This window comes from Carya illinoinensis, chromosome 15, assembly GCF_018687715.1.
Source record: "Carya illinoinensis cultivar Pawnee chromosome 15, C.illinoinensisPawnee_v1, whole genome shotgun sequence".
NCBI classification, from domain to species: Eukaryota; Viridiplantae; Streptophyta; class Magnoliopsida; order Fagales; family Juglandaceae; genus Carya; species Carya illinoinensis.
The window spans coordinates 44,772,888-44,786,449 of record NC_056766.1 but is presented as its reverse complement, the minus strand read 5'-3'; the positions used below and the strand labels follow the sequence as shown (position 1 = coordinate 44,786,449).

General features: G+C 37.3%; 1 protein-coding gene and 1 pseudogene across 1 annotated transcript; both read left to right on the top strand.

Annotated features, from left to right (window-relative positions):
* The first annotated feature begins 9,577 nt into the window (after window positions 1-9,577).
* Window positions 9,578-12,396, top strand: LOC122297009 (TMV resistance protein N-like). The gene is made up of 4 exons (XM_043106796.1): window positions 9,578-9,644; window positions 9,754-9,876; window positions 11,552-11,792; window positions 12,309-12,396. Exons 1-4 carry the CDS (start codon window positions 9,578-9,580, stop codon window positions 12,394-12,396), a joined length of 519 nt encoding a protein of 172 aa, XP_042962730.1.
* A 69-nt stretch (window positions 12,397-12,465) lies between these two features.
* On the top strand, window positions 12,466-13,196 carry LOC122297008 (annotated as a pseudogene).
* The last annotated feature ends 366 nt before the right edge of the window (window positions 13,197-13,562 follow it).

The following is a 13,562-nucleotide window of genomic DNA, read 5'->3' as shown; positions in this document are numbered from 1 at the left end:
TTGACACCAACATATTTTATTTGCTCAACTTCTCCATTCTCTGATGATGATTATATTTTTCAGACACCTGAATTTTTACTTGATGAGAAAATTGATCATATCAATGAAGATGACTTTGATTTTTTTGATTGTTTTGCAGATTCTTCATTACCACGTGAAGTACAGTTTGCGGGAGCAAGATGGAAACCCCAGTTTGAAGCTCTACCACCACCAGACATGCTTAAATCTTCAGAGGAAGAAGTTCCCCAGTTGGAACTGAAACCACTTCCTCAAGATTTAAAGTATGTGTTCCTTGGTCCTGAAGAAGGCACTTTTCCGGTGGTGATTTCCTCAAAGCTAAATCAGAAGGATGAAGCCCAGTTGATTGAAGTATTAAGGAAGCATTGAGGCGCAATTGGTTGGACAATAGCTGACATCAAAGGCATCGATGCCGCTGTATGTACCCACAGAATCCATCTTGAAGACGATGCTAGACCAGTTCATGATGCTCAACGTAGGCTCAATCCTACCGTGAAGGAAGTTGTGAAAGAGGAAGTGCTTAAGCTACTCGCAGTAGGTATCATTTACCCTATCTCGGACAGTAAGTGGGTAAGTTCAACTCAAGTGGTACCAAAAAAATCTAGTTTGACTGTCATAAAAAATGATAAAAATGAGTTGATTCCAGCTAGAATGGTTACTGGCTGGAGAATGTGCATTAACTATAGAAAACTTAATTCAGCTAGTAGGAAGGATCATTTTCCTTTACCATTCTTGGATCAAATTTTGGAAAGAGTAGCTAGTAATGCATATTATTGTTTCTTGGATGGCTATTCTGGTTATTATCAAATTGCTGTAGCGCCTGAGGATCAGGAGAAAACCACTTTCACCTGTCCTTTTGGCACTTTTGCTTTTACTAGAATGCCTTTTGGTTTGTGTAATGCTCCAGCTACTTTTCAGAGATGCATGATGAGTATTTTTTCTGATATGATTGATGACATTTGTGAAATATTCATGGATGATTTCTCTATTTTTGGAAAATCTTTTGAGAGTTGTTTGCATAATTTGGCACTTATTCTCCAGAGATGTGAGGAAAAAAATTTTTTACTTAATTGGGAGAAATGCCAATTTATGGTCACTCAGGGCATTGTATTGGGGCATATTGTTTCTTCTGAGGGTATAAAGGTTGACAAGATAAAGATTGAATTAATATCTAAACTTCCTATTCCTAGGACAGTTAGGGATATTCGTTCTTTTCGTGGTCATGCTGGCTTTTATAGGCAGTTTATTCAAGGGTTTAGTTCTATTGCAAAACCTACGTGCACTCTTTTACAAAATGATATTGAATTTGTTTGGACTGATGAGTGCCAAAAAGCTTTTGATACCCTGAAAAAGTCGCTTACCACTGCACCTATTGTGCAACCTCCGCAGTGGGACCTTCCCTTTGAGATTATGACAGATGCTAGTGACTATGCCTTAGGAGCTGTTTTGGGGCAGCGGGTGGATAATAGGCCATTTGTGATTTATTATGCTAGTAGAACCTTGAATGATGCCCAGAAAAATTATACCACTACTGAAAAATAATTGCTTGTAGTGGTCTTTGCACTTGATAAATTTTGGACTTATATTCTTGGTTCTCCTGTTACTATTTTCACTGACCACTCTGCTCTTAAGTATTTGTTGGCTAAGAAAGATGCAAAGCCACGCTTGATTCGCTGGATTCTATTACTTCAAGAGTTCAACATCAACATTAAGGACAAGAAAGGAGTTGAAAACGTGGTAGCTGACCACCTCTCTAGATTGTTATCATGTCCTTCTTCAAATGTCAGCCTTCCTCTTGATGATAGTTTCCCGGATGAGCAGCTGTTTGTGGTTGATAGAGCTCCCTGGTATGCTGACATAGTCAATTATCTGGTGACTGAGAGAATGCCTTCTGAATGGTCCACCCAAGATAAGCGTCGGTTTCTCTTTGAGGTACGACACTTTTATTTTGATGATCCATATCTTTTTAAATATTGTTCGGACCAATTGATTCGAAGATGCATTCCTGATGATGAGTTTTCTTCGGTTTTGAGATTTTGTCATATGGGTGCATGTGGTGGTCATTTTTCAGCAAAGAAAATAGTTTCAAAAATTTTGCAAAGCGGTTTTTACTGGCCTTCCATGTTTAAAAATGCTTATAATTTTTGCAAGACTTGTGAGCCTTGTCAAAAATTGGGATCCATTAGCAAAAGAGACATGATGCCTCTTTCCCCTATTCTGACTTTAGAAATTTTTGATTGTTGGGGAATAGACTTCATGGGACATTTTCCGGTTTCTTTTGGAAACACATATATTCTTTTAGCTGTGGATTATGTTTCAAAATTGGTGGAGGCCATTGCTTGCAAAAAAAATGACCATCATGTTGTCCTGAAATTTTTACAATCTTTGTTTGCTCGTTTTGGCATGCCAAAAGTTATTATAAGTGATGGGGGTTCTCATTTTTGCAACAAACCATTTTCTACACTTGTGAAGAAATATGGTATTACACACAGAGTTTCTACCCCTTATCACCCTCAAACAAATGGGCAAGCTGAATTGGTAAACAGAGAGATAAAAATTATTTTAGAGAAAACCATCAAGTCTAATAGGAAAGATTGGTCGGTTAAACTTCTTGATGCTTTGTGGGCTTATAGGACAGCTTTTAAAACAAATCTAAGGATGTCTCCTTATCGATTAGTTTATGGTAAAGCTTGTCATTTACCTGTTCATATTCAGCATCGAGCTCTTTGGGCCATAAAACATGTTAACATGTCACTTGATGAAACTTCAGGGTTGAGAAAGTTGCAGATCAATGAATTGGATGAAGCTCGTCGGAATGCTTATGACAACACTCAGATTGCAAAGGAACGTATGAAAATTCTGCATGATCAGAAAATTCATCCAAAGCATTTCACACTTGGCCAGGAAGTTCTTCTTTACAACTCTCGCTTGCACATTTTTCCTGGAAAGTTGAAATCCCGATGGAGTGGGCAATACATTATAAAGACCGTTCATCCTCATGGTGCGGTAGACATTGTCAATCCGAAGAATGGTAATAGCTTCACTGTCAACGGACAACGTCTAAAGTCATTTCTGAATGTCTTGATCCACATGAAGAGATCTTGCTTGTGCAAGACCCCAGGGAAGTGTTTTGATTTGCTTCTCCTTCTTTAAAGTTTTCTTTACTTGCTTTGTTTTTATTTGTTCGTTTGCTTTGATTTTATATTTCATGTTGATTGTTTGTTTTGCTTGCTTAGTTCTGTGTACTTTCTTTTCTTTCATTCGACTCATTGAGAACTATGTCTCTCACTAGTTGGGGGGTAGCATGTGTGCATAGTTTCAATAAATAAATAAATAAATAAATAAGATTTATGAAATTTGAGCATCTTGGTGGAGTAGTTGAGCGGGATCATTTGTGAGGATTTATTTTCAAGCTTAAACATAGAGCATGATTTTTGATGCATCATATTTTGTTGATATGTGGCTTGAAACACCGGGATGTTATGCTTATTGAGATGAAACTTGATAAAATTTTTGTAGAACGAAAGGCAAATTTTGAAGGACATTTTGCACATGCTTACGCTTGTAGTGTTCCTTATTTACCATTCATTGATTTAACACTGGAGAAGTAAACTACAGGACTACCGAGCCATGCCAAAAAGAAAAAAAAAAGAAAAAAAGAAAACAAAGAAAAAAAAAAAGGGAAAAGGATTTGAAAAGATTAGAATGAAAAGAAAAAAAGAAAAAAAAAAAGAGAGAGAAAAGGAATAAAGGCAACTTAGTGAACTTTCCTAAGTAAAAAGGGCTAGAAATAGTTACCCAAGACTTTGGGGGTTGAGTGTCCAACCTTTAAAAACAGAGCTGGCGTGAAAACTGCTAGACCCTTGGGCTTTGAGGTAGTTAGAATCAGCAATGATTAATCTTAAGGTTGAAAAATCCTATGACAAATCATGGCTAGTAATGAGGAACACACAACCGATCTAGCTCCACACACACATTTGAGTTCTGAGACATTTGCCTTAATTCTATGTGAAAGATTGTTGAGATAGTCTTGGTGGGTATAACCCTTGGGGGTTGAGTAGTAACGTGTCACTTTTGTGAGAATTCAGAATTGTGTTTGATTGCTTTTGTTTGAATTTCGATCTTTATGCAATATTCATCTCAATTAATTTTCACTATTTTGCTCAAGGATTAGCAAAATGCTAGTTGGGGGGTGTGATTGAGTTGAATTATTGCATTTTTAATGCTTTTGGAACCAATATATATTAATTCTTTCATTACTTTATCATTGGTTTTATATGGAAAAATGAATAAATCAAAGTTGTGATTTTAATTGATTAAAAGCATGAATTTCTACTCTAATTTTGTCAACTGCCAATTAATATGGATTATGTGGCCGCTCGAGCGAAGTCAGGCAGCTTCAAACGCTCGACTTCCGCTTAACAGTGGGCTCGAGCGAGATGCGGGAAAAGAGATCGCTCGAGCGGAGGCATTTGGCTGCTCGAGCGAATTCAGGCAGAGTCGAACGCTCGATGTTCGCTCGACAGGCCGCTCGAGCGAATTTAGGCAGAGTCAAACGCTCGATGTTCACTCGACACTCCGCTCGAGTGAATATTGCATTTTTACAGATCATGGTTTATTCCGCCGTCAGAGTATATATATGTTTTCTTTACATCTTAGGAGGACCCTTGGGCTGGAAAACTCGGTTTTGGGTAGAGAAACACTTAGAATTCATTTTTCCTTTTGATTTTCGTTCAGATTCGAAGAGGAGGATTCATTCAATCAATCATTCACGCAGCTACACAATTTCCACTGGATCATTCACTCACACTGCAGTAGATTGAAGAACTCCTTGATGGGTCCAATTGCCACTGCAGCTCAGCCTCCTCCACCACTTCGAATCTTCATCTCCATTCAACTGGCTTGATCTTTTCAATTCCCTACTTGCTATTTCATTTCAGTTTTGAGTTTCTGAATTATTTTAGAGAATTTTGATTTAGACGTTTGAGTACTTTATTTGTTATTCATTTAATTCATGTTATTTATTTTTATCGTTTCGTTAAGCTTTCATTTTAGTAGTGATTACAATTACGGTGGTTTAATTTGAGAATTTTTTAATTGAATATAATGATGAACCCTAGAACATTGAATTTGGGGCTTTTCAACTTTCAGTGCATGTTTTATCAATTACTTCCTAATTTAGTTTAATTCTTAATTTAGTTTTATTAATTTCTAAGTTTAATCTATTAGTCCTTTACATTCCAATCCGACAATCAAAATCTAAAAACATGAATCTAGTCCATGACTAGTACTCTTTTCCATTCATTGCACATACCATCATTTTATTTTCTCTTCGTTTCACCTTTTTCAACGAGTTTGATTTTTAAGTAACTTTTCCTGAGGAGACGATCTAGGAATTTATTCCTAATTATTACACGACATCCTCCTGCACTTGGGATAGCTTTAGTGCTACTCATTTTTGAGTGAGTCAATATTCCAACTCTTGTTGTCCAAAAGCGCATTTGCTAGCCTTGACAAAGAACTGTTGCTGCTTCAATATCGCCAGAGCCTGTTTAACATGTAACAAATGCTTGTCCCAAGTAGGACTATAAACTAATATATCATCAAAGAAAACTAGTATGAATTTTCTAAGATGAGGGCGGAATATAGAGTTCATGATAGCTTGAAATGTTGAAGGGGCATTACATAGGCCGAAAGGCATAACCAAATATTCGTAATGTCCGTTATGAGTGTGAAAAGCGGTTTTATGAATATCCGGAGGATTCACCCATACCTGATGGTACCCGGCCCGTAGATCTAATTTGGTGAAATACGATGCCCCATGGACTTTGTCCAACATATCCTCTACTGTGGGAATGGGAAAGCGGTCTTTCACGGTGGCCGCGTTAAGTGCACGGTAGTGGTGCAAAAATGCCAGTTCCCATCTTTCTTTTTCACTAATAAAACCAGTGATGAGAAGGGGCTTGTACTGGATCGAATGAGGCCTGAGTTTAACATATCTTGGACTTGTTTTTCAATCTCCTCTTTTTGATAATATGCATATCGGTATGGTCGAACGTTAATGGGTTCGGTTCCTTCTTTGAGCGAAATGCAGTTGTCGACTTCTCTAATGGGCGGCAAACTTGAAGGCTCGTTAAATAATTCCGAGAACTCTTGTATTAATTCCTGCATGTCAGGATGTATTTCTTCGCGTGACTCTCGCGTACTGACTTGTAGGCATACGGCAAAAATAGTATGGTTCTGGCGTGCCTCTTTGGACAGCTCCTTCAGTGATGCGGTCTGAATAGCTTCACCATCGGCCCCTTGCAACCGCCTGATCTGGTTCTCCCAAAGAAATTCCATAGTTAACTGCTTCCAGTTGCAAACCATGGAACCTAGCATTTCAAGCCATTGGATTCCCAGGACTAGATTCAGCCCTGTAAGAGGAAGGGAATAGAGAGTTAAGGAGAAAATAGTGCCTTGTAAGTCTACCCGTACCTCTTCAAAACGCCCTTGGCACTTCAGTTTATCGCCATTAGCTATTTTCAGGGTGAATGTCTCGGTTGGCACCACTGGTAGTCATAACCCGTTGGCCATTCGCTTACTAATGAAATTGTGAGTTGAGCCGCTGTCTATTAACACGATGATGTTATGGGAACCGATCCTAGCAGCTATCCGCATGGTCCTGGGAGCTGACCAACCTGTTAATGGATGCAACGTAATCTCAGGTTCGAGATTCTCCTCCTGGTGTACTCTTGCATTTCATCCTTCATTTACGTCGTCATAGATAACATCGTTACCGTCCTCGTATCCCTCCAACATGAGCAACCGAGACCCCTGGCATTTGTGACCTGCGGTAAAACGCTCATTACAATTGAAACATAATCCTTGAAGACGACGTCGCTGCATTTCCTCCCAACTCAGCCGCCGAACTGGATCGACATGTGCTACTAGTGCTATCCGATTTGCTGGTGGGAGAGCTGGGGGAACTCGTACTGGTGGTGTAGATCGTAAGAACTGCCTTTGTCGCATTAGTTGGTCATCTCTCATCCTTGCTAAATGTATAGCATCTTTCAAAGTCTGTGGTTTAAACATACGGATTCCATCCGAAATTTCTGTCTTCAAACCACCCATGAAGGTTCCCGCAAGTGCCTTCTGTGTCCAGCCTCTGACCCGGTTGCCTAATTGCTCGAATTCTCATTGGTAATCATGCAGGGAAACCGTCTGCGAATTCGGGACAAAGCTTCGTCAAAGTCTTCACAATCCAAAGGTCCAAAGCGTGCCCATAGTTCCTCTTCAAAATCACTCCATGAAAGAACTCGACCTTCCTCTTGAAAAGTCCTGCAAATCCATTGCCGCCACTGGTTGGCTTCTCCTTCCAAATGGTAAGATGCTAAAGAAACCTTTTGGGTGTCGGGAGTGTTTTGGAACTCGAAAAACTGGTTCACACGGTTGAACCACTCCATCGGATCATCTCCTAAAAATCGTGGAAATTCTAACTTTGCCGTTTTGGAGGATACCACAAGCCATCCCCCATTGTGACCTTCACAGTATTGAATACCCTGGTGTGGAGGTTCTTGGTCTGCAAGGAGCACATCAGAGAGACGGTTAAGAGTCTCTTCAACATGCCGCAGTCAATCCGCCATGCCTAGCTCCATCCAATGTAGCCCCTCTTGAACTTCACCGAGCCTAGCCTCCAGATGTTCAATTCTCTCTTTATTGGTTCCCATATTAACCTGGCTCTGAGGCCAATGATAGGTCCCAACTCAGAAATTACAAAAGTAAATAACAAATTCTCTTCGGGTGAGAAAGTACCGCAATGTTTGAATAACAATGATTTTTTTCGTACCCTTCATTGATAACTGCGGCTACTTTAAATATGTAAGGCCTGGTACAAAAATCTGAAATACAAGCAAACGGGTAGCTAAAGCTACGGAACTGAAACACACGTAAAAGTAGGTCATGCGACTTACGTAAAATAAACAAACTAACATGTAAAATAAACAAACTAACAAAAATACATAAACGACGTAAAATGTGCAACTGCAAGTGACCCAGTCTACTGACCCAGTCCACACCATTGCACCCCATTCATTCTTCACGTGCCATTAACTCCTTTGTTGTTTTATCATGTCCATCTGCATGCTGCATGCAATGGCAATTTACGTTCTACTTTTATCCCAAGTATTTGGGATTCGGCCGAGGAGCTCTGGCTGACCTTCGTGGCCTATCACCCTACAAGCGCAACCTTCCTTTCTGATTCACCACCTCAAGGGTATGAACAATCCATCGAAAAGGACTATGTTAAGTCGGTTTGGTTGAGAGGTTTGGTCAGTGACTTGGTGCTAGCAGTTGCCTCTGTGATGGGGGAGGCTTTGCAGTATAGAGATGTAATGTATTTTTGTTCTTATTAGCGTCACTTTCTTATCACATTTATCTTGTTTGGCCAAATTACAGTTTTTATGAAGAGCAGATCAATATCTAGAGTTCATGTAATGCTATCACTTCTGCAGATTGACCACCGGCGGGCATATAACTGTGAAATCATGCTTTCAAAGGTGAAAGTATCATTGCATGACTTAGTGGTAAGTTTGATGGCATTTCAAACATGTACTTCTCCGGGTAATTGGAATGAAGGTTTAATTTAGCCTAAGCTTCAAGTAGTACAGAGCTGAACTGTACAAATCTTTATCGAAACTATAGGTGCTCAGATAAATGAACATGTTCTGCATTCCACTATATATAGGGCAGTATTCGTTTCTTATTCCTAGGTTTTCTTTTCCTAACTTCTCATCCTTATATTTGAAATTCTCTTTGTATTATGTACAAACTGATACCGAGAGTAACAGGTTTTATGACATGTGTCACTTGATTCTAGAATTTCTCCTTTTTTTTTTTCAATAGGTAAATAAACCTATGTGACCTTACCCTCTGACCTTATAAGGGAAGGAAGGGCCATTTTGTCAAGAGACCATTGATGCCAATTGGTTGCTTGAACTACAGATTCATTTCAATAAAAGAGTTCCAGGATGGTTGGGCTCAAACTTAACATTTGAAATATGATTAGAACAATAATGGTGGTGATGTGTGCTAAACGCTTACAACTGATATGAGCCTACAATGGTTTGACTTTAAAGTTTCTGCATAGATATGTCAAACTTTCAGCACAAAAGTTCTTTCTTTTCTTAGAACTCAAAGTTTCATGTTGTTAAAGGGACACGTATAGTTATATTATTACATTCGTATGGTTATCTTATGTCAACCCTTCAGTTGACAAATATGGGATGTAGGTCATGTCTTTAATTTGCCTTGAGCAGGTTGTGTTATAATTGTTTTGGTGATCATAATGTCATCTTCCACTATACATCCAAAAACAAAACGTGTTGCTCTCTCTCTCTCTCTCTCTCTCTCTCTCTCTCTCTCTCTCTCTCTCTCTCTCTCTCTCTCTCTCTCTCAATTCACTTACATTCTTATTCCCTTATTTAGGCTCTCTCTCCTGCTAGAACTCATCTTTTACCTCTCGGTCATCTCAAATGGGAGTAAGCTGGATTGTACTTCCCTCCATCTTTACATGGCTACTATGGCTGAGGAGATGCAGGGCACGGATGGGAGAAAATACGGATTCAATAGAAGAAGTGTGGCAGGCGGTTAGACTTTGGATGGCCAGGTTGATGAAGGACTCCTCAAGGTTTCGGAAGATGTACGTGGGGATAAAGAAATGCTGAAGGGTCTGAACATTGATTGATGTAATACCAGTGAAGTTAAAACGTGCACAAGTGGTCAGGTGGATAAAGCCTCAGCAGGGGAGATATAAGCTCAATACAGACGGAAGCAGTAGTCCAGGTGCTTCAAGCGCGAGTCTCCTTCGAGATGCCAACGGTAATTTAATTTTTGCTTTCTCCGTAGACTTTGGTGTTGGTAGTAATAACACGGCTGAATTAAGGGCTATCCTATATGGACTAAAGATCTGTCAAGAACAGAGGATTAATGGGGTGTAGGTTAAAACCAACTCACTACTAGTGGTTAAGTGGATTTGCGGTGCTAAATGCGGAGTGTGGTACTTGAAGACTATTGGGATGAACTCTTGAAAATTTTCAGAGAAGGTGGTAACTTGATTCAGCATATCTTCCGAGAAGGAAGCGCCTCGCCGATTACTTGGCAAAATTTGGTGATCAAGGGAAAAACCAAATATGGAATAATCTTATGCAATTACCGAGGAAACTCCGAGGACTCATCTGAATGGATAAACTCAACCTCCACTATTTACACATCCATTAGAATACTCTCAATGAATTCTCTATCTTATTCTTTAAAATATATCACAAAAACACACTTTTTTTTTTTTAATTTTACATATTGACTTTTACAATATACCATATATCAGCTTATTTATTTTTTCTTCATATTATTAAAATATTTTACTTTTTAATCTTTTTTATTCATTTCAAATATTTTATCTATCTATCAATGATATTTTCATATCTTTTGATATCTGTAATATCTTTATATATAAAATGTCATATAATTATGTACTATTTTAAATTAATATAAATTTATAAGTTAAATCAAAATATAAATTAATTCAAAAATTATAAAAATTATATAATAACAATATATATTAAAATATCACCACCAACCAAATAATTGATATCCAAATTATTAAAAATATCTCCATTCCAACACTTGCCTAGACAATGGCAATCCATGACTACGTCGCCTCCAGGTTCTTCTGGATATGTGAGAAATGAATCAAAAAACGTTTACAAGTGTGAACAGGTTCTTCCAAATGTAGTGGCTTTCCTATAGCATACTGTAAAATCTCTTTAAAATAGAAGATATGATGGAAGGCAATTTTGACAACATTTCTTTATATTTTAAAGAAAAATACATCATACAACATTCATTAGGAGTGCTCTTAGTAATAATCGTGTCTATGGATACTTCTTGTGTGGTCCTAATATGGATCCTGTTATCATGGTTTTCCTCTTAAAGTGAGGATTTATCATTTATTGAATAAAATAGGGGTTCTGTCCTCGTAAAAAATTTTTAAAAAAAAAGTATGATTTAGGTAATTAAAGAAATCCGGCCTAGCCTTTAGGAAATTATTTTCTTTGTTTTTTTTTTTTCGTTGACCTGCTGGCCAGCATGCAGGTTGTTGCCAAGAAGTTGTCGACAAGTTTAACCCACTTCTCTATTATTATTTATTTGCAATAAGTACTCTATAATTGGACCTCTTGGTGATACTAATCTTGCATACTCATCAGATCGATCAGGATGAGCACTTCTTCCATGACCTTTCAATTAGGAGCTTCTTCCTCTCTCTCATTCTCTTCTTCTTCCATTCCTAGGTGGTCTCACGATGTATTCTTGAGTTTTAGAGGTGAGGATGTTCGCCAAAACCTTATTTCTCATCTATATCATGCTTTGCATCAAAGGGGAATCAACATTTGCATAGACAACAATATTGAAAGAGGAGATGAAATTTTGCCAAAACTTTTCAAAGCAATTGAAGGATCAATGATTTATATCGTTGTATTCTCTAAAAACTATTCAGATTCTAGATGGTGTTTAGATGAGCTATTGAAAATCCTTGAGTGTAAGGAAATGGTGAAACAATTTGTTTTACCCCTGTTTTACGATGTAGATCCGTCGCATGTACGACATCAAAAAGAGAGTTTTGGAGAAGCATTTAGTAGAGTTGAATATAAGTTCAAGGCTGATAAAGTAAAGCTTACAAAGTGGAAGGTAGCTTTAGAAAAAGTATCCAATTTGTCCGAATTCGAATTTGGGGACAGGTATTTTTAATGAACTATGCTTTTAAATATATATATATATATATATATAATATATGTTTATATATGATGTTCAAGAGAAGTTTATGGGGGAAAATTTAGACAAATCCCGAATCTGAGAGTTTGCAAATTGATGAAGATCATTATATGGTGCCATGCAAAACTATTTGATATTTTTCAGTTTTTCAGCATTGAGTTTTATGCATATATACCATACTTAAATTAGAAATCTTTTCTTACTAAGGGATTTAATATCGTACTACCATATTAATTTCACATGAAGTTTATGGGAGAAACATAACAGAAGAATGTGAAAAAATCAAAATCAAAATCTTCTCAAAATTAAGGGAGGGACAAATTCGAGAATGGAACTTTAACTGCATGGTAATCTACTACTGTAGTTTTTTAATATATGAAGAGAAAAAGAAAAAATGATATTGTTACTAAATCATCTTTATGTGTGTATTACAGTGAAGAGTCTTAACTCTTTTAAATTTCTTTTGTCTTTTATATTGATAGGGATGAATCAGAGTTTATTCAAGATATCATTAAATGGGTGGACTCAAAAATGGTAGATCGTACACCTCTTAATGTTGCTACGTATTGAGTTGGAATAGAGGCTTGTGTACGAGACATTTATCAACATTTAAATATGGGAAGGAATGATATTATATGCATGGTAGGGATATTTGGAACTGGTGGAATTGGTAAGACAACTATTTTAAAAGAGGTCTATAACAAGATTTCTTATTAATTTGAAGGAAATTGTTTCGTGAAAAACATTAGAGAAACTTCAAAAGCAGGAGGTCTGATCCAGCTACAAAAGACACTTCTTTATGAGATTTTGGGAATGAGTTTGGAATATCATGATATTGACAAAGGCATCAATGTAATTAGGCATAGACTTTGCTCTAAAAGGGTTCTCCTAATTCTTGATGATGTGGATGACTTGGTCTAACTAGAAACATTAGCTGGAGCTCGTGATTGGTTTGGTCCAGGAAGTAGAATCATCATAACAACAAGAGATCAACATTTATTAAATATCTCTATAGGTGATTCAAATATGAAGTAAAGAGGTTGGATCATAATGAAGCTCTTGAGCTCTTTAGTTGGCATGCTTTTGAAGAAGACAAACCTATTGAAGATTATGTGGAACTCTCTAAGCAAGGAATGCAATATGCTGAGGGCCTTCCACTAGTTTAAAAAGTGCTAGGCTCAGATTTAAGGGGTCAGAATATAAATCATTGGAGAAGTACATTGGATAAGTATAAACGAATTCCTAACAAAAATATTCAAGAAGTACTCAGTATAAGTTACGATGGATTAGATGATAATGAGAAGGAGATTTTCCTCGATATTGCTTTTTTTTCAAAGGACAACACTTGGATTATGTTGTTAAAATATTAGATAGCTGTGGTTTCTCTCCGGAAAATGGTATCAAAAGGCTTAAAAATAAGTGTCTCATTACAATTACTATTCACAATACATTGTGGATGCATGACTTGCTACAAGACATGGGCAGAGAAATTATCTAAAAGGAATCACGCAATAAACGAGACACACGTAGTAGATTATGGCTTTATGAAGATGCTGCCATGTACTGGAGGAAAATGCAGTAAGTTCTTAAATTTAAATCTCTTTTAATTGAACACTTTTTACTCACATGAAAAGTATTGAATTTCTTTTCATAACAAGTGGAAAAGAACTGCATATTAAATAAAATACCATATATGTATAGAAAGATAATGTGATCATTTTTTTTATATTTCCAAA

Coding starts and splice junctions, on each gene's coding strand:
- LOC122297009 (XM_043106796.1), top strand. CDS start 9,578: ATGGCTGAGGAGATGCAGGGCACGGATGGGAGAAAATACGGATTCAAT. Junction 9,877..11,551: donor TCTCCTTCGAGATGCCAACG/GTAATTTAATTT, acceptor AAAACTATTCAG/ATTCTAGATGGTGTTTAGAT. Junction 11,793..12,308: donor GAATTCGAATTTGGGGACAG/GTATTTTTAATG, acceptor TTATATTGATAG/GGATGAATCAGAGTTTATTC.